Source organism: Carassius carassius, chromosome 38 (genome assembly GCF_963082965.1).
Source record: "Carassius carassius chromosome 38, fCarCar2.1, whole genome shotgun sequence".
NCBI classification, from domain to species: Eukaryota; Metazoa; Chordata; class Actinopteri; order Cypriniformes; family Cyprinidae; genus Carassius; species Carassius carassius.
In genome coordinates, this window is record NC_081792.1 from 18,408,868 (window position 1) to 18,430,893 (window position 22,026).

At 38.3% G+C, this 22,026-nt stretch overlaps 1 protein-coding gene across 8 annotated transcripts in view; it reads right to left on the reverse strand.

Annotated features, from left to right (window-relative positions):
• Positions 1 to 22,026, reverse strand: part of LOC132119461 (pleckstrin homology domain-containing family A member 6-like) — a 108,969-nt gene that overhangs the window by 77,026 nt on the left and 9,917 nt on the right. For 2 of the 8 annotated variants that reach the window (XM_059529456.1, XM_059529455.1), the window contains exon 1: positions 571 to 862. In XM_059529456.1, coding sequence (XP_059385439.1) covers positions 571 to 605 — 35 coding nt within the window. In that variant the 5' untranslated portion in view covers positions 606 to 862. Of the gene's footprint in view, positions 1 to 570; positions 866 to 16,225; positions 16,354 to 22,026 lie in introns of those variants that run through there. The other 6 variants (XM_059529457.1, XM_059529459.1, XM_059529458.1 and 3 more) reach the window with 5 other exon arrangements.

Here is a 22,026-nt window from a genome sequence, read left to right on the forward strand (position 1 = left end):
TAATTTACACCAATTACCCAGTTCCAAAACAGCTACAAGCTTAAAATGGATTTTCAAGCAGGGACTGCTGAAGGGAGTGTCCATGCAACAAAAATAAATCTCAGGTCATTACAGTAAAAGAAAAAGAACCTATTTAGTTGATAAAATGCTTGAGCCAGCATACAAAAACAATAGACTGAGCAAATAAACTATACTGGTATGGGGCATGTTCAGAATCCAACTGGTTACCCAATCAAATCAAATATAACGCTACTTTAAGTTTATGCATGAATGAAATGTAAAGGAAGTCTCGAAAGTAAAGCTCAAACTTCACATGAACTTTAAAGCAAATCCCATGTACCCTTATGCTGTAAGATTGTAAAATCTTTGTTGTGGTCCGATATTCCAAGCTTCTGGATCCTGCAGAAGCCCCACGCCCCCAACTTTTCATGCATTCACACACTTACATAAACACATGGTCTCCTCTTGCTTCCTATCCAGACGTAGTCCAAACAGCCTAGCACAAAGTACTACCTCTGCACCTAAACCAGTATTAATTAGAAAATAAAACCAAAACTTTAGATGACCTACCTCAGTATGCCTTCCTCCTGCGTGTCCTCTTTCATTCTTCTCTCAGGTCCCTAATCGGTATATTGTTCTCTACTGTTCCTTTTGCCTTTGTTTTTATCCTCTCCAACTTCCACAACTCTCCCTTTCTCCTTCTCTACACTATACCTCTCTTTTTGTGTTGGCTGTTGAACCAGAGCCAGGATCCAGGGGCCAGAATGAGTGGAATTTAAACAAGAAAACCAGAAACAATTGCTTCTTTGCGGGTAATATCTTTTCTTTTTCCTGCAGAAACTCGTACTCACATATGGATTACATTCCCAGGGAGGCAGCCAGCTGGATTTAAGCACAGTGGCTTTCTCTCTCTCCCCTTTGCTCTCACTCCCTCTCTCTACAAATCCCCCCACAGCACAGCCCCTGCATGCTGCCTCATTTCTGCAGTTCTGTTTCTACTCTAATCATTAACTCTGATTGGAGTGGTGGTCTGTCCTTTAACCCTTTCAGTGGCCCCCTGTCACTCATTCCCCATGAGTTAACAAAACAAAAACTGTTCTTACTCCTGGATTATTTTGTACTATCAATTGGAATGGTAGAAGTGAATATAAGGGCCACTGATTCAGTGCTAATGGGCTGCAGAATGTTATATAACATGGTGAAGTAGGGCAGTCCATCAGAGGTTTGGATGGACTATGTCGTACTAGGGCTTCCCAGCAATTCGTTGTCAGGGGTTTGTGGGAGCGTAATCATATCCTGTCCAAACTCTTCATGCTCAGACTGTCTGCTAAAGGTTGAAGGAAGCGGGTGATTAGAAATGCTAACATTTGCTAGATTTTATGTTAAAGTTAAGATATCGCTGGGTAAGTATAGTTAAGGGCTGCACAATAAATCGTATGCGATATTAATGCGCATCTTGTCAGTATAGTCAGTTCTGTAATCAGCGGTAAGGCCATCCTTAAAAATATTCTTGTTTGCCGTAACCCGACCGACCCTGTCAATTTAGCAATGACTGATTTTTTTTTTTTTTTTTGCTTTTAGTCCGACCGACTTGCCGATTGTAAATTTGCATTAAGACCGACCAATTTATTTTTACTCTTCAAACAACTAATACAAAAGCAATAAAATACTATTAATTATATTTAATTAAGTATTGTGAATATATAAATTGCCTAGGCCTACATTCAAATGAAGGCTATCTTCTTTAATAAAAAAACCCAAAGACGTCATCTATGTTTACACTACTGGTTGACGGTCACACTATGACCTGTGCGTTCGTTTCGTCTCATACTCTCTCATTCATTGTCAGAGTCAACGGTTCTCGCTTGGTAATGATGGCTGCGGCTGCAGTAAACTAAATTTTCCCGGTCTCTGTTCAAAGTCTTACGGGTTCGGGCACCATAATACATCTAAAAAAATTCATTAAAACAGCTCGACACCGCTTTAACTTGGCACGAAGTTCCAAAAACTGTGCCCAGATCTTTTCCCATCCCTTCTCCCGTCTAGTCTAAAACCGTGACCGTGTAGACTGTCACTTTATGTTAGAAAATCTATTGCACGAATCAAGCACGAATCAACCAACACAAGTTTCGAAAACGAAAATAGGAAATAGATTTTAACGACCTTCTCTCGGAGCGCATACAGGTTTTTTTTCTTTTTTTTTCTTGTTTTCTTTTTTTTGAACAGGCGTCACAGAGCAACTGCAGCTTGGGCACCCTTTAGTTTTCTTTTGAGCCAGGACACACACGCATAACAGCAAATAATACGTCTGCACAATGTTTCTCTTTTTACAACAGAAATGTGAATTCTGCCGGTATTCAGACAGTCTCATGCATACAGATACAGATTCGGGCTAGAATCGCCTAGGGCTGTCAAAATAGCTGAAAAACTAAATTCAAATTTTTTACTTAAATATGATCAAAATTCGAATTGTATTCGAATTTAAAATGCATAATTTCAGTTAGGGTGAAGAAAAGCTTTTTGCTTCTCTTCTGAGGCCTAAAGAATATTACTGCACGTTTATTCAAAGAATTAGAATAGTCTACATGACTGTGAAAAAACAAAATAATATTTAAAATAATGTTTATGAACCAATTATTATTAATTAAGTTGCTTAAAGAACTATAAACAAAACAGCGTCATGTATGCATGCATTGTTAAATAAATAAAAAGGGCGGAAAAAGTCACACAGAATAAATTTTTTCATTTAAAAACATGAGATGCAGTGGGATGGGGAACAAAAACCCAACATAAAGTCTCGAGATATTTTTAGAAAATTAAATAAAATACATTAATTTTACTTGTCTTTCTAAACATGAGGCTCTCTTGTGCGAGACGCGAGTCCAATGGTGTCCCTCTAGAAAATGCGCGAAATATGCGTTCTGTGTGAACGGCTTGGCTTCAGTTTTGATGTAAACAAGATCTTCTCCACATTGATGTTCTCTCTTTTTAATTTATTTATTTATTTATTTTTTATTTATTTTTTTATTTATTTTTTTTTTGTAGTGGCTTCAACTGGATAGGCTAGCCTTTACATCAAAACTGAAACCAAGCCGTTCACACAGAACGCATATTTCGCGCATTTTCTAGAGGGACACCATTGGACTCGCGTCTCGATGTATGTGGCATTGCATTATAAGGTTATGTTAGCTAACATAACCTTATAATGCAATGCCACATACATCGTCATCGCATCTCGTGCGCCACTGATAAAGATTAAATATACTTCGGCCGTCCGCACACACACTGCATTATGTCCTTTTCGTCATCCGCGTGCGGGCATTTTTTGAGACCGCGGACGGTGCGCGTACACGAGGAGAAAGATGAGACAGCAGATACTGCGTGTCAAGCTCGTCCGCCTTTGAAAGTTGTGTAGACACAGCTGTGCGCGTGGCAAGATGAAATGGAACACGGACTGTGAACCGGGGCTCATAAGGCAGCTTCCTTAATGCACACCTAAAATTCGTAATGTGGATTTTTATTTTAAATTCGACAAATATTCGAAAAACTATTTTTTTTGACAGCCCTAGAAAATCGCCTATAAGATTTGTTGTTGTTGTTGAAATTTAATCGGAAACACAGCCATGTTGAAGCCTGCAGTAAATGTTTTGCATTATGGCAGTCCATTCTGCTTATTGTTTTTCGAAAATATTGCACTCCTGTTTGTCATTGTGCACGTAACTTTACGCCAATAAATCATCAGAAATATTGGTCTTTACCAATATATTGAATCTTTACATTCCTCCTGCCTGTTGTCCGTGGATTCACCTATATTTTGTGTTTTTTTTCCGTATAAAACTTATTTAGACATGCAAAATCGATTTTACAATCGATTCAATGAACACTTGTCACTCAAATCAAACAGGATTTTTTTTCACAAAAGTGACAACCCAAGAAAGCGAAGTAAACAGTCTCTCATTTGTAGGATTATTTGCATTGACACGTAGCGGTGGATGCAAGTAAAACAGTACCTCATTTTTTTTCTTCTCACCTGAAATTCATGCAATAAACATGTTTTTGACAAAGATTTAAATTTGTTTGTGGTCTATATAGCCTGCATCAAAATGAGGTTTGCAATGATGCACCTGAAGGCACGGGTAATGAAGACCCAGTCAGTGATGTCACGATATGCTAATTTGTTTAAATTCATACCTACGTCATCACCATCACAAAAATTTACTTTTTTTTTTAATTGAAACTTGAAAAAAAAAATATAGACCGACCTACCGACCCTTTTTTTTTTTAAATTACTGTTACTGCAAACCAAAATATTTTTCAGGATGGCCTAAATCTCCATCACCTGCACGCTTTCACATTGAGCAGCATTAATTAAACAGAGCCGTTGTTCACTGACAAGCTGCGCAAAATATGATTGTGTTTTTGCACAGCTTGATGTAGATTTACTGATTACAGAACTGGCTTTACTGACAAGATGTGCATTAAATATCGCATGTGATTTATCATGCAGCCCTAGTATAGTTGCACCACTTCAGCAGTATTTCAGTGCCCAAACTTGGGTCCTATTCAAAACTTTTTAAATGTGCAGAAATAGTGCCACATACAGTATGTAAATTTAGTAATTGCCATTGTTTAGGCTTAAACATGCCTTCTAGGAAAATATTCAAGTTACTGAGAATATCTTATTTTCAAAACTCAGCAATGGTTGGTGCAGTTAACATTGCACTGAACAACGGTAAACACAACACTACTGACTTGGTGATGGTGGACTTATTAACGTTGCACTAAACTGCAATAAACTCATCGCAATTTGCCTGATGCAATTAACACTGCACTAAACGACAGTAAACTACATTTCATCTGATTTCTAAAATTAACAATGCACTAACTTACAGTAAGCACAACATTATTTGCCTGGTGAAAATGTTACACTAAACAGCAGCAATGATGGTTACCTGGTGAAACTTTCAGATATATGTACACCATTTGATTAACACAATTTCTTTATTTTATCCAGCCCTCAAAATTCTGTCAATATCAATTTGCTCTATGGTCGTTCCAAGCCTCTATTACTTTTTCTTATATGGAACATACAAAGAATTTGCTATACAATGAAAGCAAACTGTGACCAGTAGCTGTCTAGTACCTAAAATTAATCCAAATGTGCACTATATTCCAAATAGCATTCAGCATTAATTTTTGGCCATGTTTGCTCCTTTGCACATCATTTTTATAATTCCTTTACTGAGTTAGCTACTAATATAACACAGAGATTATGCAAATAAACCAACCCTCTACACTGTAAATCAATATGTGACGAAATAATGTCTATCTTTAGCCATTGGCTAAAAAATTATTAGATTTTACTCGCTATGTGTGTGTTAGATATATTCTCGCTGAACACTGAGCGCTAGTTTCACTCTCCATCAAGCGATCTGTGCTATTTTAGTTAATCTCAATGGATACGCAGTGAACCTGTATTATTGACGTATCTCAACTCTAGGTGTGAAGGTGAACAATTCACCGTCACTTTGCAGATAGCACTGTTTCTCACACATGCAAAGAGAGAGAGCGAGAGTCTTACATACCACACTGAATCAACGCGCTGAATGTAAACAATATTCTTTGTTGTATTTTCCTGTCAAAATAATAAAATAGTTCATTTAGAATTTTTCAGAACAAGTAGAAGATATGCTGGTTTCTCTTGTAGTAGGCGGAACTAATACGCAAAAGCCAATCTTATTGGCTGGCGCTCATCTAATTATCGTCTCTGTTTTGATTTCAGCAAATCCGTTTGAGTGAACGCTGTCAATGTTATTAATACTTATGAACTTATGATTTTTATCTGTGTGTGTGTGTGTGTGTGTGTGTGTGTGTGTGTGTGTGTGTGTGTGTGTGTGTGTGTGTAAAATAGTATATCAATTTGGCGAGTAAACTTATTATATTATATTAGATTATATTGCCAAAGTGTAGCCTATGTAAAGGGTGCTATAAGCGAGCACAATTCATTCTTAGTGATTTTCACTGAAATTTTAAAGGGGTCTCATTTGCTTGATTGCTTTAAGCCTCTATAACGGCACAGTCTTTTTCAGTGAGTTCTTTGTAGTCATAGTAGAAGGTCAGTGGAAATGAAAGAAAAATAGTTTGTGGACACCCCCTAGGAATTATTAGTAATGTTTGGCCACACACGTAATAATTATTGTAATGAGTTGTATTTACATTTTCTGGCCTGCAATGTTCATAATCCTACAGTGGTTATTTAATCAATTTGTAATTATTAGAGCAGAATGGGCTGACTTGTACAGAACAGGATGTAATGTTCATGAGGATCGCTACATAACTACAAGCCATTAGCCTACTTGCTACCGTTTATAAGCTAATGAGCCTGTGTGGAGTTTTGCCAGTAAGCATTCTGGCCTTTCAATTATTCCAAGGTCATGGTTTATTTACAACCATGCAGATCGCTACTTTAGCGGATGTTACCATTTTATCAGTCTTCTATTTGTTTATCAGAAGTGTACAAAACAGTGAGAACCAGCTCTACAAAGTTTCTCTGTACTCCCCTACTCCTTGCATACTCAATCCTAGTTAAAGGAAAAAATTCACAGAAAAAAATGTATATTCATTATTTACTCAACATCATGGGTATTATAGACTACTTTATGGTATTTTTAATTACATTTTAGGCTTGGCAGCCCCTGGTCACTATTCACTTTCATTATATGGAAAAGAGAATCATGAACATCATGTCTTATATGTTATATGCCTAAAGTCATTTGATTTGGATCATCATGAGAATGAGCAAATAATGACAAAATATTAATTTCACTTTCAAGTCCGTCTCTGTTCCCCTAGCAGTGGTTAAAATTTTCACGTAAAAGGCATCTGTCCCAGCTCTTCATTCCCAAAACAAACTTCTAATGAAGACTGTCCTCATAACTCATCATGGCGTCTGATGGCCATGCATGTCCTTTTACTGCTTGCAATGTGGCTACTTGTTTTCCAGAAGGCACAGGCTAATATATAGAATATAAGGCCCTCAGTGTCCACGCCGTATCATTGCACATTCCTCAATGACACTCCGTTCATCTTATCAGACACTCTGGCTGCCTTCTCACAAACATTTTAGGTTTAAGACAAGGGAGGTAGGCAAAACATGCCAGAACATCCCAAAATCCAGCTGGCTCTCAACAGGATGAGTATAAATGCAGATTTTGTATTTTAATGAAGTCTTGTCTTATGAAGAAAAAGCTGATTTAAGTATGTCTTAAAAGCATAATAAACAACATCAACCAATGAATCTATTGTAAAAAGAAATTAAACATGGACTCACTACAATGAATAAATTATTTCTTTTTTAAATGATGTGCAAATAATTTGCAAAAACAACCATTTACTGGTTTGATCTACCTGTATGCCCATGGGGTTTCACAGTTTCTCAGTAAGATATTGAGGATTTATTCAAATCCCTTTGAAATCTCAGTAATATATCAAGTGGTGACATGAGGCAAGGTCATATCCATTTCCGGTTCCATTACCACCTCATTCACACATCATTATACACCAGACTAGTAGCACACAAATGGACTCATGGGAAAAGTGTGCTCTGAAGTTCTGGCGCAAACACCTTTGTATTCATACAGCAGAGAAGCATTTCTGCATGTACCTTCTAGACGGCTCTACTTTCAGGTACAACAGAATGTTACAGAATTTGTTAAGAAACTGTTTGTCACGCAAATCTTTAGAACACTCAGAATATTTTGCACAGGCCATAGCTCATTAAGCTATAGCATAAACAAGTTTAAGAGGGTGAAAACTTTACTTCCCATTCATTATAAATCACATGGAAAACGGTAACCAGCACTGTAAATAGGGCTTGAATTTCGGAGCGGGATTGTTTGGATTGCATGTAATTCTACTGATTCCCGCAGTTTCCACACTTGTAACGCATGAAATTCCCATCAATATTTAATCGTGGCAGGCGCTAGGTACAGATGATGGAATGTATCAATTGCATGTGCTTTTGAGTCTTACAATTGTAAACATTCAAGTACTAAATTCAGCATGTGCTCTTTGTGGGACCCCTTTCTGTGAGTTCACATGAAATTCCATGCACATACTGTATAGCCGCATTTAAGAGCATGCGACTACAGAATGAAGTTGTGTTGCACCTTATTGCGTGTAAACGGCCAAAAACATGCAAAGTTATGTCCAAATCCCATTTTAAGGAGCATTCACTTAACCTCTTAAGTCGATTTATACTAAATGTATATAGGCTATTAAGTCAATGTAAACAGTTGAGAAACAAAACTTATGTGTAACAGATCTGTGCACGAGTTCTTAAAGAGTAATTAATCTGTATTTATACATTGAACACTAACCAGTGTTATTTTACAGTAAAATAGATTCAGTTTCTTGGGTTTTTCTGTACCTGAATATTACTGTTACTGAAAAACTTAAAGGACAGTTCATTTTAGTTGTATCTTTGTTATTGTATTTGTTTGTGCCATTGCTTATCATTTAAATATTCTTATTTAATGACTGTTTAACTTGTCTTTTTTAGTTCAAATAAATTAAATTCAGAGTTTGAAATCAAAGTTCTTTTTAAGAATCTTCCTCACAACATAAATATGAATCAACAACATTATAAATTGTAAAACACAAATGCACTTGTCAGGGTTCGGGTAGAGGGATGAGGCGAGGACTCAGTGATGCAGAGAGAAGGGCTCTTTAATAGTAATAATAAAATAAACAAACAAAAACTACCCCGTAGGGGAAACAGACAAATCTGGACTGGCAAGGCAAGGCAAGACACGATGTGCACAGACAAATATTTGACAGTACGAACTAGCCACTATGAGGACTCAGCGGAAGAAGGGTTTGCACCTTCCACCAGCCTCCACTCTCTCCAGCCCCCACTATCAGCGCATGTTCCAGTTTAAAACCTTGATCTCTCTCCATCATCAAGGGACTAATGTGAGGGTTTTGCCCTGGAGTTCAGTGGTACTGCAGAGGGATTGGAGTTTAATGACGCAGCCCTGAAGGACCTCTTCACTTACGCCCTTGATGAGCCTCTCAACTGGTGGAGAATGATGGGGCTGGACCACCTGTCGTTTGGGAAATTTGTGGAGTTCGTGGCACGTTCCCCAGCTAAGGAGGCTGCAGTGCTGCCTGTGGTGCCCATCAAAGCTGCAGTTCCCCCTTAGGTGGATGAAGGAGCTGCAGTACCCCCAGAGAAGACTTGTGACACTGCAGAACCCCTATAGGTGGCCGAAGAGACTGCAACACCTCACTCTTGTAGACAGAAGAGGGGAAAGAAGAGGAATGGCTCTGCACCGCCAAAGCCAGGAGGAGCCTGATGAGGCTGCAGCGCCCCCAGAGGTGCCTGATGAGGCTGCAGCGCCCCAGTAGTGGCCGACGACATTACAGTGCCCCAGTCTCGGAGACGGAGGAGGAGGAGAAAGGCTTCCTCCGTCCCACATTGCCTGCAGGCCATTCAGGAGCCCACTGCTGGCCTGGAGGCCATTCCAGTCATGCCCAAGCTCCTTGCCCTGCCGGCACCGCCCAAGCTCCTTGCCCTGATGCCGGCTCTGTCTAAGCTCCCTGCCCTTGATGAGTGCCTTGCCGGTTTTGCCCTTCCTATCTGTCGGGGTCCCTGTTTGGCTGGAGGCCTCCTGGTCTCTCTGTCTGGTTCCACCCTGCTGGTCTGCCGGGGTTCCTGTTAGGCTGGATCCTCACTGGTCCATCCCTCCGGCTCCGCCCTGGTGGTCTGCCGGGGTTCCTGTTAGGCCTGAGCCTCGCTGGTCTGTCCCTCCGGCACCGCCCTGGTGGTCTGTTGGGGTTTCTGTTAGGCCAGATCCTCGCTGGCTCATCTCTCCGGCTCCACCCTGGCCCACTGCTGGGACTCCTGGACTGCCTGAGCCTCCTTGGCTCAGCCCTCCCGCCCCTCCCTGGTCTCTTTTAATAACCGCTTGGGTTTTCCTGTTGCTTTACTGGGCTCCCTTCCCTCCCTCCCTCCCCTATTTTGTCTGTATTTTGATTTCCATGTCTTGTGTTCTGTTGTGTACCGGGCTTGTGTAGCCATGCCTGTGCTGTCTTGTTCCCGTCTCGTTTTTGGGTGTTCCTCGTTTTGAGGAGGGCTAGTGTCAGGGTACTGTCACTTCAGTCTAGTGTTATTCATGGTTTTGTGATAGAGCCCTGATACTCTCCTCATGTCATTGTCTTGACCCCACCCATCTTGTTACCTGGTTATTGATGTAATTTTCCCAACATGTGTTCCCTCGTTACCCTCCTCATTAGCTCCCTATTTATTGTCCTTGTGTTTGCAGTCTGGTTGCTAGTTCGTCGTCGAATATTTGTATTTGCTTATCGTGCATTGCCTTGCCTTGCCTTGTCAGTCCAGATTGGTCTGTTTCCCCTACGGGGTAGTTTTTGTTTGTTTATTTTATTATTACTATTAAAGAGCCCTTCTCTCTGCATCATTGAGTCCTCGTCTCATCCCTCTATCCGAACCCTGACAGCACTGGGTGACGAAACATTTAGGTTGGATGATTAAAGTTTCTAACAATATGTCTAACAAAAATACCCTAACTTCCCCCTCAAATTAAAAAATTATCCCCCATAAGAACCACCTAAAGGGGGAATTCCCCCCGTTTTCCAAAACAAATTTCAGGCCATGGTAAATAATAGCAGAATTATCTATAATATAATATTAACATAACAATATTAACTGTCATTTTCTGTAAAAACATACATATGAGAGTACATTCAATCTGGCTTTTAAGTGTATGCTCAGTCACCAGCTCTACAAAGCTTTTAAACAGGTGGCTTATTTATGCTTTCTTCGTCACCATGGAGTTAGTGCCAGCTCTCTAGCCTTGCACAAACACACACATTTATTTCAGAAAAAGACGGTATGTGTGTGTGGATAAGGGGTGCGAGGGAAACCAACAGAGGGACAGAGCAACAGTATGAGGACACTTTGTTTGCTCTGGTTACATAAGCATAACCACATGCAAATGACCACACACACAGTAAACATACAATCTGTTCATTTGGAAGAACAGTAGCTAGACAGGATCAAATACAATGGACTTGACATGGATCTAGTGTACAAATAAAAGCCTGAAGGATTGTTTTATCTAGAGTCCAACAAGAGGCAAATATTTGAGTACAGCAGGGGGAGGTTTTCTCAGAAATTATGTGATCTGGAATTCCAGTCCATTTATGTCTGTGATGTCTCAAAATGAAGAGTGTAGAGTGCTTTCACCTTTGGCACTAGCCAAGGTCGGACTTCAACCTGGCATGGTTCTCGGCTCTCAGTGACTTTATCAACAGCGATTCAACACAGATGGCCAGTCACAGACACAGACACACATATTCACACGTTGAGTCCTTTCAACACAGGAGATAATCTGAGGCACACGCATGCTCGGGCGAGGCCTGCTGGGGAATGTTATTTATCACTATTTGTCCGATCACACAGCAGCTTGATTCATTGCCTGGGGTCTAACGTCTCTTAAGACCCACAAATCTCCCCCTTCTTAGGCCAATTAAAACATTCCAGCACCACAGTCCTTTGTTTTCATTCAAGACCATTAACTTGTAATTTACCACTAATCTGTAAACCGACACAACCACAAGCTTCTCTTCTCAAAGTGTAGGGTACAAAACTTTAAAGGACACCTGTTCTTTCTCAGTTACTGTTGTCGATGATAGGAAACCAAAAACAACCTAATGCCATTTGTGATAAGTTTGTTTTCTCATTAGCCATCAGAGAGTTTATTGGACCGCACTTTGATAGGATGGAAGGATGAAATGGTCCACAGAAAGTCCCATTATCCCTAGCCTAAGCAGAACAGGTAAAATGATAAAAAGGAACGGGTACTGGCAGGTTCCATGAACAAGCGGAATTTAAGTTATTTGTATGCTACTTGCACTGAGTGGACTAACCCAATGGGCAAAGAGCACTAAACCTTTTATCTTATCAACAGTGGCACTAATTTTGGAATCCCTAGTGAGATGTGAGCTTGCATTAAAATTCTGATAAGCATCTAGATATTAAAGGAGCATGAGAGAACGAAATGTTACTCACCAACACTAAAGTTTTCTACTTCACCTAGTTAAAAAATTAGCCTTAGTTTGGATACACTTTTCTGACTTTTGCTCATATTATTATCTTGAAAACATTTTTTTTCCTTTAGCAAGTGTCCAAAATGCATGTAAACTCCTTCAATAATGTTTAAAATGCATCCCCAGGATGCACCTCTTGAAGCTGTTTACTAAATAATTCACATAATGTTACAGCATTAATTCACCTCAAAGTTAAAAAAAAGCCTAAAAATGTTTTAATTTAAAATGAAATAACTTGTATTATATAAAGAAAAATAAATATATTTTATTAAATAAAACAAAAATCGATAATAAAACATTTAATTAAATAAAATTAACAAACTGTATAGTCAGGGTATTTGCCTGGTTTGGCCAGAAATGCTGAAATTGGTTTAAGCATCCAGCAACTCTTCATAGGACAAAACGTTTGGAGAAGAACAGGCAGATAAAAAAATAAAATAAAATAATGAATACACCAAGTTCTAAGTATATTTCTTCAAACTGATTAAAAAAAACCTCTGTGAAAGCACACAAACTTCCTTGTTATGCTTAAACGTTGACTCCCTGTGGCCCTCTTTCAATAATAACTCCACTGTCTCTCTCGATAAATAGAGATCACATTAATTTCATGAGGGAAACCATTCCCTGGCAACAATTCAGAAACAACATGTGGTGAGAAAAATGAAAATAAATAATGAGTTCTGTAACTTTTAATCCAGAATGCTTTACAGTGACCAGGTCAGGTTAGTAGCAGTTCACAGGAAATGATTAAAAGGATTTCTTCATGGACTGGAAAACGATTACAAACAGTCATGTCCAGATGGATGAGGTTCAATCTCTGGGTGTGGGTTTGTTTTGGAAAGCATATGTTTGTTTGTGTGTATTAGTGGCTTGTATGAGTAACATGTACAAGTTGAAAAAAGATTTCAACACATTTCTCCTGATGACATCCAGCCGTGTTTAGACAAAAGTGCATTCTATTCTATGTGCCTGACGTCTCATCAGAGAGGTATTTAACTCTGTCCCGTTCCTCTTCTTGCCTGTGGCGAAATACTAGGGGTGTGATTAACAGGTCTCTACAAGCAACACAAATGTCATCTTTGTTTTCTGGACCAGTTTCTACACTCAACTTTACTATAATCTCTTTAAGAGTAATTAAAGAGCTGATTACAGATCAGAGGACATATCAGCTCCAAATCACTGGGTTATCACACATCCCAAAGTGGCCAGACACACTCAAATCTGACTTTTGAGAAAGCAGTACAGTTGTATTTGTCATCTGAATATTTTCTGCCTACTGTTTTTATGAATGCTGTGAATTCAGACATATTACTCTGTTCACATAATGTTGTCTACTCTAACAGAGAAGTATGCATATTCAGATCCTGTAAAAAAAAAAAAATCATAATTTTAATGGTAAATGCCATAAAATGTTATGTAAATAAATTAATATGAGTTACTATAAACAGTAAAACTGTAATATATGACAACAAGACTATTAAGAAGAAACTATTATTGAATGTCTTGTGTGTGTATATATATATATATGTTAGAAACAATCTAACAATCTCTATTTTGTATACAGCACTATAAAAATAAAGATAACTTAAAGACAGCAACATTGTGAAATATTATTACAATTTAAAATAACCTTTAACAAATGAGGGATAGTATACTATGAACTAGTATTAATTTACAGCAACATTTTGTGTAGCATTATGATCATAACAGCTCCCCCGCTGGACAGCCGCCAAAAATATCTCTATGCAAACGAGTGTGGGACCACTCAAAGAGCAGGACCAATATCACTAAAGCACCACAACTCAACCCACTGTCCCGAATCCCTGTCTGACATGACGTCCTGCACCTCACCTCATCTTCTGCTCTCTCTCTTTCATATTAGCCATCTAGATGATGCTTCAGAGACAGAGGTGAAAGGAAGTGACTTGTGCAGACAGCGCACAGATACTGAAAGCTCTAATTTACCCTGTGTGTGTGCTGGATGTGAGGGGATACACCTATGGAAACTGGCTATTTCTAATAATGATGTGGCTAATTAGGACCCCAGATGGCCTTGCACAATAAATCAAGAACAGACAATACAAACTGCCATTTCATCTCACAGCGCCGGCCCTTTATTTAAGACCGTGTTCTTTGTTGAACAACAGACTTTTTGCCTTGTTATTTAGTTCCGGCTTTTTTTAAGGATCTGCTTCTGGAGTTTTTATGACTCACAAACTTTGCAAGCAAATACCGTGGTAGTTGCAAACTACTGTAGCCATTCAATGGTAATACTTGGTTACGTTTATAAATACTATGGTACTGCATGTTTTTTTTCCCCTGATCTATGGTATTTAAACAGTATAAAATCAAAAATGTTCTTTTTTATATTACCATGGCTTGAAAAAAGTAATTATTTCAAGTAAGTATTTTTTTATCAACATACTGCTCCTTCATGTTTAAGAACAGTAAAGAATAGTTGTTAAATAACTGTGTGAATTTCATTTAAAAATGTCTGGGTCACATATCACCTCAAAATAAAGAAAATAATAATAATAATATACCCACTGTATATTTGAATTAAATTTGCACAAAATGTTTCTTTTCATGAGATTCATATGGTTATTAAACAGCTGTTCTCATCCACTTAGATATGCTAAGATATCTGACAACCGCCACTGCCAAAACAACTTCTGCCAGCTGACTTCTGCCATAGCAACAATGCTAAAAAGATCAGATATTAACATGGAATTACAGCAAGGGTGGATCTTTCAAATTTATGCTGTTGTGGATGCAAAAATTAGGCTTTATAACCCAAACTGCACTGCAAGTGGGTTAAATAGGGTGTTTCATAACTTTTAGCACATTTTTCACTGTTTAATTTATGCAGTCTTTTCTGCAGATGATGGCAGCCTCCCCATCACAAATTAGCATCTTTGCATTTCCACCGAAATCCAAATATAGCATATCAATTAGCAAGTCTTAAATTAAGTCCAGTAGTTTATGGTCTCCCATTTACATTTTTAAGCTGCCTTGTGGCTTATTCTAATCAGAGGTTTAAACCCAAAATGCAGGATGCATATCAAAAGCCTACAGCAGCATCAACCCTTCTGCAAATCAGTTTGTTTTCCAGAATTTGGAATGTACCACAGTCACAAAGAAGGTGCTCGGTTCACCAGAAAAGAGTAAATCAAGCAGCTGGCGTTGGTGAAACACCATTCAGGAATGATTCGCTTCTATAATTAACAGTTTTCGCTTGTTTTCAGGTAATGAGGGCATATTATTTGTTGCGTTCCACACACCTGGGCATCTGGATGACATCAGAAAACATCTGTCTTAGCATCTGTGCATGTATCTTCACTGTATGTCATCTGTTTTTGCTGCTTTTAAGCTAACCTGATGAATCATAACTTATTCAGTTCATTTACCTCTGCATATGTTGCAGGGATATTGTAGTTAACTAACACTGAATCTATTAAAAATGGGATTATTGAAATAAATATAACTATAAATAAATACATTTTATATATATATATATATATATATATATATATATATATATATATATATATATATATATATATATATATATATATATATATAAATAATTGAACTTTTTCTTAAATGTTATTAAAACACACAAAATGACAAAAGGTTTAAGTAATATGAAAACTGAAAATATACAAACAAAAGGTAATTTAAAATATTGATAAAAACTTCATTAGTATAAGTTATACTAAAACAACACTGATATGTTGGATTATTTAAATCACTTCTAGAAGATCAGAGGAAGTCCTTTAGGTGTTCACATTTAAACTTCAGATCTAAACACTGATATCTTACATATTTACCCTAGATCTGCAAAATGTTGTTTTCTGTAAAACAAGAAACATTTGGACTAGCCTCTTCTGGTCTTCAGACAATGCATCCAAACCACCTTCTTCGTCTAGACACCTTGTATCACATATTGAACACACACACAAACTCGCAAGCACCTACTGATTACCTCACATCTATCCTGGAGCTAACAACTGAGAAATGAGATAATGGAAACCAACCGTCTCCTTCTTATTTCTCACCCAGCTAGAGATTCCCCAAAAGAAAGAGGTGATCCTACCTTGCTGGGAGTGTTTGTGGCTGGGAATCGTCTCTGTTAAGTCCTCACGATGCACTTCCTTCACTGCCTCCCTCCCTTCTCCGTTACTGTGCTCCTGAAGTGTGGTGGTGTGGTCTGAAGGGGGGTGGCTGGAGAAGAGAAAGAAAGAGAGAGGGTGAGTGAGTGAGTGAGTGAGTGAGTGAGTGAGTGGGTGAGTGAGTGAGTGAGTGAGTGAGTGAGAAAGGGAGCGCAAAGAATCAAAAGCTCCAGGGTAAAGACGGTGAAACTTGAAACCACCTGTGGCCCTCAGACAATCATTTCCCCCTCTCCTTTCTTTCTCCTGAAGATCCCTTCCTGGTGCGTAAGAGCAGCTGTTTTTTCCCCTCCAATCCAGATTCAAAAAAGAAAATGAATAGGTGAACTGTACATCCAAAGGGTCGTACTTAAAAATATAACCTTTCAGCCAGATTTCTTTTTTTAAACATATTCACACAGAAACAGAGCACTTGTAATTTTCCCACACTTGGTTCCCTCCCGTAATAGCATGATTCTTCCAGAGAGAAAAAAACCATGGCAACATTTTTTAATAAAGGGAAAGGGCTGAGGTCAGGTGCACTGTAGCTGGCCATGAGACAGTGTCTGACTGAGCATTTCTAGAAGGCTAACAATCATATTAAAGAAAGCGATCTCCCGAGAGACATAGAGGACTGGGATATGGGACTTCATTACACTGACTGCACACTTTTCATCATCATCTACTCTCTCGCCCTGAATACTTCTGATTGTTCCTCACGTGCCCGTGCAAGCACACAAAGACAAGTACTGAGGACACACATACATATTTTTGATTTCATACAGGCCTCTTGTGCCAGAACACCCAATCAGATCTCTGTGTGTATGTGTGCTGCCAAATATCACACTGGAAAAAGCATTGCATTTTATCTAGCTTATATGGGGTTTGAGTTACAATTACTGAAACTTTCAACACACATTTAATAAATGCAGCAATATTAAAAATCTGTCCAGTACTGATATATATTTTGATACTTTTTTATGTTATGGCTGAAAACCAATAAATGACCAATATTAACATTTATTTAGTGGTGTATTTAGTGTTATATTATATTCAGTTTAAATAAATTTCAGTAAAAAGTAAAATCAGTCATTTTAAAAGCAACAAGTGAATTTAGGCATCACAGTAAAATGTACAGTACAGTATAAAAAAATTATATTTATTGAGATATACTCATATTTTATTTACACATTTTAAGATTATAAAATAGGAAAAAAAGTATATTTAAAAAGAGAGAGAGTTTGGTGAGCGTAAGAGACTTCTTTCATTAACAAAACATTGTCTATATATATATATATATATATATATATATATATATATATATATATATATATATATGAAGAGTTCAGATGCAAAAGCCTCTGCCATCTGAAATTTTCATCTAAAATTAGGATTTTTATCAGGCTCCTATATTTATGTTCAGTTATTTCACTTAAATAGCCTGGAAAAGGACCTGCACATTGCCATTAAAGTAAAATGACTCAACCTAAGCATAGGAGCTTGATAAAAATCCTAATTTTAATTGAAAATTTCAGATGGCACTTAGAGGCTTTTGCATCTGAACTCTTCATATATATATAAAACTTATTTAGTAGTGTTATATAATGCATTTTATACCAACAATTCCCCTTAATGTTGCCCAAACTATCTTAACTGGGCTGTCTGAACAATCAGATCATATAAAACCATATGAGGGAGCATAATGCAGAGTTTTGGTTTGCTATTTGAAACTTTTCTGAACAAGAAACCTAAAGTTGCCTTAATAAGAGTTCATCATCTGAATAGGATATTTTGCATTCAGTGAACGACCAAAGTAGGCTAATGTTAGTGAGACTAATCTTTATGCATCAAGTTGGCTTAAATTTTTATCTTTTCAAAACAGCTAATATCACAAAAACATTGATAAGATTATCTGCAGCCTTCCTGTTTGTTTTCGCGAAAACCACAGAAATTATCCCTTAAAGTCAGCACATGTGCCAGTATGCCTGAGTAATTACTGAAGTGCTCTGAGCCATTATATTTCCCTATAATCACACATACTGTACCCAACCAGCAAAACCACCCGAGACTTCGAGGCCCTCTCCGCGCTTCTACTTATGTTTAATGCTACAGTATTTGGCAATGTTAAGTGTTGTCAGGCCAACTACTGTAGAGCAGTCATGTTTGCAGGAACAAGCCAATGACAGCCGTTCTAATAGCCAACAATCTGCTGGGAGTACGCTAACTATTTTTCTTATTTTGTATAATTGTTGTTCAGAGAACTGTGGCAAATGGCACATTTACTGAGGCTACAACAAAAAACTGTTTTTTTTTTGGGGGGGGGTGCTTATGTGAACACGGTTGGCTATCCCTGGAAACAAAAAATCTTCACTTACACAGCACATCTGTGTATGGCATTACTCTGCTTTACAACTAAATCAGTGTGTTCTGCTCAAGAGAGAATGGTGGGAAAATACCATGACAACTTCTTTGTTCAAATAAAATCAAGTCTATTGGTACCAGATCTTCATGCTTCTGCGGAGATTGCACGTTCCCCAAGCTGCTGCTCCTTCAATTTTCTCCTTCCCATCTGGTCTTACCTGGTTTAACAGGACAAAAGGACACAAGAAAGACCTATTTCTCACACAGCAGGTGACCAGGCCAACTGTACCGCAGAGTGTTGACACACAGCTCGCCTACAAGTGTGTAGAACTTAACATGGAACTTAACCATGTGTCTCTAGTTGGAGCAGATAAAAAAAGAGCAAGAGAGATTATGGTGTCTTAAGCTTTCACAGTATTATGACCAATAAAGTTCAGACAGTGTCCAGATGCTGTCACTAACAGCACACGTAATCCAGAGAGGACAACCAAATGACCTTTTGGATTGTCCAATGGTCATTAACCAGGCAGTGCAGAGAACATGCTATACATGGCCATGATCAACATTGCAACATGGCAAAGTTTGAAAGATCAACAGTTAAAATTGCTCAGTCTTAACCTGACAAACAAAGCGCAATTAATTTAAGCAAGACTAAATCTTTATTTCTTCAGGCCTACACAATGTTGAAGTTCAACATATTGAGGGATTCAAACAAAAAGTGTTTATTATTTTTACTTGGTTGATAATCAAAGGTTTGGGGGTGGTGTTGGCGCAGTGGATAAGACACATGCCTTTGGTGTGAGAGACCCGGGTTCGAATCTACTGTGAGACACCAATGTGTCCCTGAGCAAGACACTTAAACCCTAATTGCTCCAGAGGCGTGCGACCTATTGCGAGCAATTGTAAGTCGCTTTGGATAAAAGCGTCAGCTAAATGAATAAATGTAAATGTTTGGGGTTGACCAGAAATATGTTTTTAAAAGAAGTCTCTCATGGTCACCAATGAATAGAAAATTCAAAACAAAAGCATTTATTTGAAATAAACATCTTTGGTAACATTATACATGTCTTTAAGTGACACCAGTCACTTTTCAATTTAATGCATCCTTGCAGAATAAAATAATTAATATCTAAATAAACAAAATCTTACCTCAATCTTTTGAATGGTAGTGTATAGCTAGTTTAATGAGCAGATTGATGTTATAGGAAATACCGATACTTATGATACTAATATTGTACTGAGAAAAAGGATTCCCACCAAAAATATCAATTGCATTTGAATAATATTGGTTTATTATTTCTTTACCATCAAAACTGATGCATATCAAAAGGGGAAAAAATCTTTTTAAAAGTTTTAAAACGGCAAACTTAAAATAGTTGTTTTGGATACCAAAACAACAACAAAAAGCCGTATCCACTAAACAATAATATTAAAAACTAAAACACTGATCTAGATAGGAGAGTGATTTTGCTGGAAAAACATGGAGGTGGTGCCATTATAGCCCCTTTCACACTGCACGTCGGACCTGGCATATTGCCGGAACATTGCTGGGTCGGCTTCTGTGTGAAAGCAACCACGTCCCGGGATTGATTCCGGCACTGAACCCAGGTCGGGGACCTAGTAAGATTGCTGGGTTCGACCCGGGACGAGCGCTGTGTGAACAAAAGCCAGATCTAATGCCGTGATGAAGTGATGACGCACGTTATCGCGCGACTCTTTTACCGGCTGTTTTGAAGTAAGATCAACGTTCGCGACGAAAAAATATGTGCAAACTTTAATGAAGCAGAGATCAGTTAGTTCCTCACTTTCCGCACTGACGCCGAGATCGTTCGCTTGCTTCAGTGAAAGTATAACGTGCCTAACGTTTTCGACTCGTACGTTACACGTCATGCCCTGATGTCACGTGTCGTTACGGGATCTTTACGGGTTGTGTGTGAAAGCACGCACATATCCCGGGTAATCACTGGCAGTGTGAAAGTGCAACATCTAGCGACCCGGGAACAATTCCCGGGACACTTTACCCGTGTATTTGCTGGAATGGCAGTGTGAAAGGGGCTTTAGTTTGAAATTTGTCCATGTTAGGAAGCCATCCACTGATTTTAATGGCTCTGAAGACATGAGAGCGGGCTCTTTTCCCATGCCCTATCAGTTGAGCTGTGGTAAATCAGGACAGATGAGCAGAGACCATTCAGTGCCTGAGAGAGATGAGCTTGTAAGAGAGAAGGACATGGGCTTCAGGACATGTGATAACTGCATGCTAATAAAACTGACTATCAGTGACCATCACTGGACTGCAGTGGAGGGCAAGACATCTTGAAGGGGACATATAAATAAATAAATAAATCATATCATAAAAACTGAAAGAAAAAAAAGAGACAATAAATCAAGAAATCAATCAATCATAATCCTGTTAAAATTAATCGTATGTGCACATTAGAAATTCAAGTCTTAAAAACTGCATCACTTTGCATCTCCCTGGGGCAACCCACTATGAACCGCCAACCCAACACTGCAAAAGCCCTGAAATTTGTCTCACACAGCAAAATTGTGCCTTAAATCATACAATGTGCACAAAGCTTGAGCCCTTGACCCATTCTATCCCCCACAGGATGCCATCATGGGAGACTGTTTGTCTGGGGTTGACCCCAATGGGATGAAGCTCCAGTAGTTCCAGTTCTATACATAGCACTGACTCTTCTCTCTTCTCTCTCTCTTTCTCTTTTTACTTCCGCTCTCCCAAAGTGTGTGCTGGCTTCCCTCCCTGCGGAGTATACATGTCCTCATTCCCCAAAGAACTCAATTTCCCAGAACTGCATTCTCCCAATGACACACAACAATTATCACCCCCCTGTTCACATATCATATAGATATAAATGGCCATGACTTAATGCACTTTTCCATTTAATTTTCTTCAGTTAAGAGATGAACCTCTAAACCTCTCCAGAGTGTAGAAGAATTTTAATAAATGGCAAACGACAGTAAGCCATATTTTCCTGGAGCAATTAAAGAACTATCAAAGTAGGCCAGTCGTAATACATGAAAGACACATGCCCTCTTTTCCATTCAAGTCCATGTAACATCTTAAACCCTCCTTGGTCTTCTACTGACTGCTCCTGAAACTTGGGGTGTTAAGACTGGCTCATAATAGAGGAAAATCTACAGAGAGAGAGGTTACACTTCAGTGCAGCAATTGCATTTAAAAATAATAAATAACTTTACAAATGAAGTACTAGCTGCATACTGCTGCAATTTTTAAAAGTAGCATTTGAAATAATATACTTTAAGCAACAATAAATGTTTAAAAAGTAATATGCTACATTGCTTCCTCAATATAATATTAAATTCAGTGTGTTGCATCTAGTTAACAAATCTGATTTGCTCTTTTTAT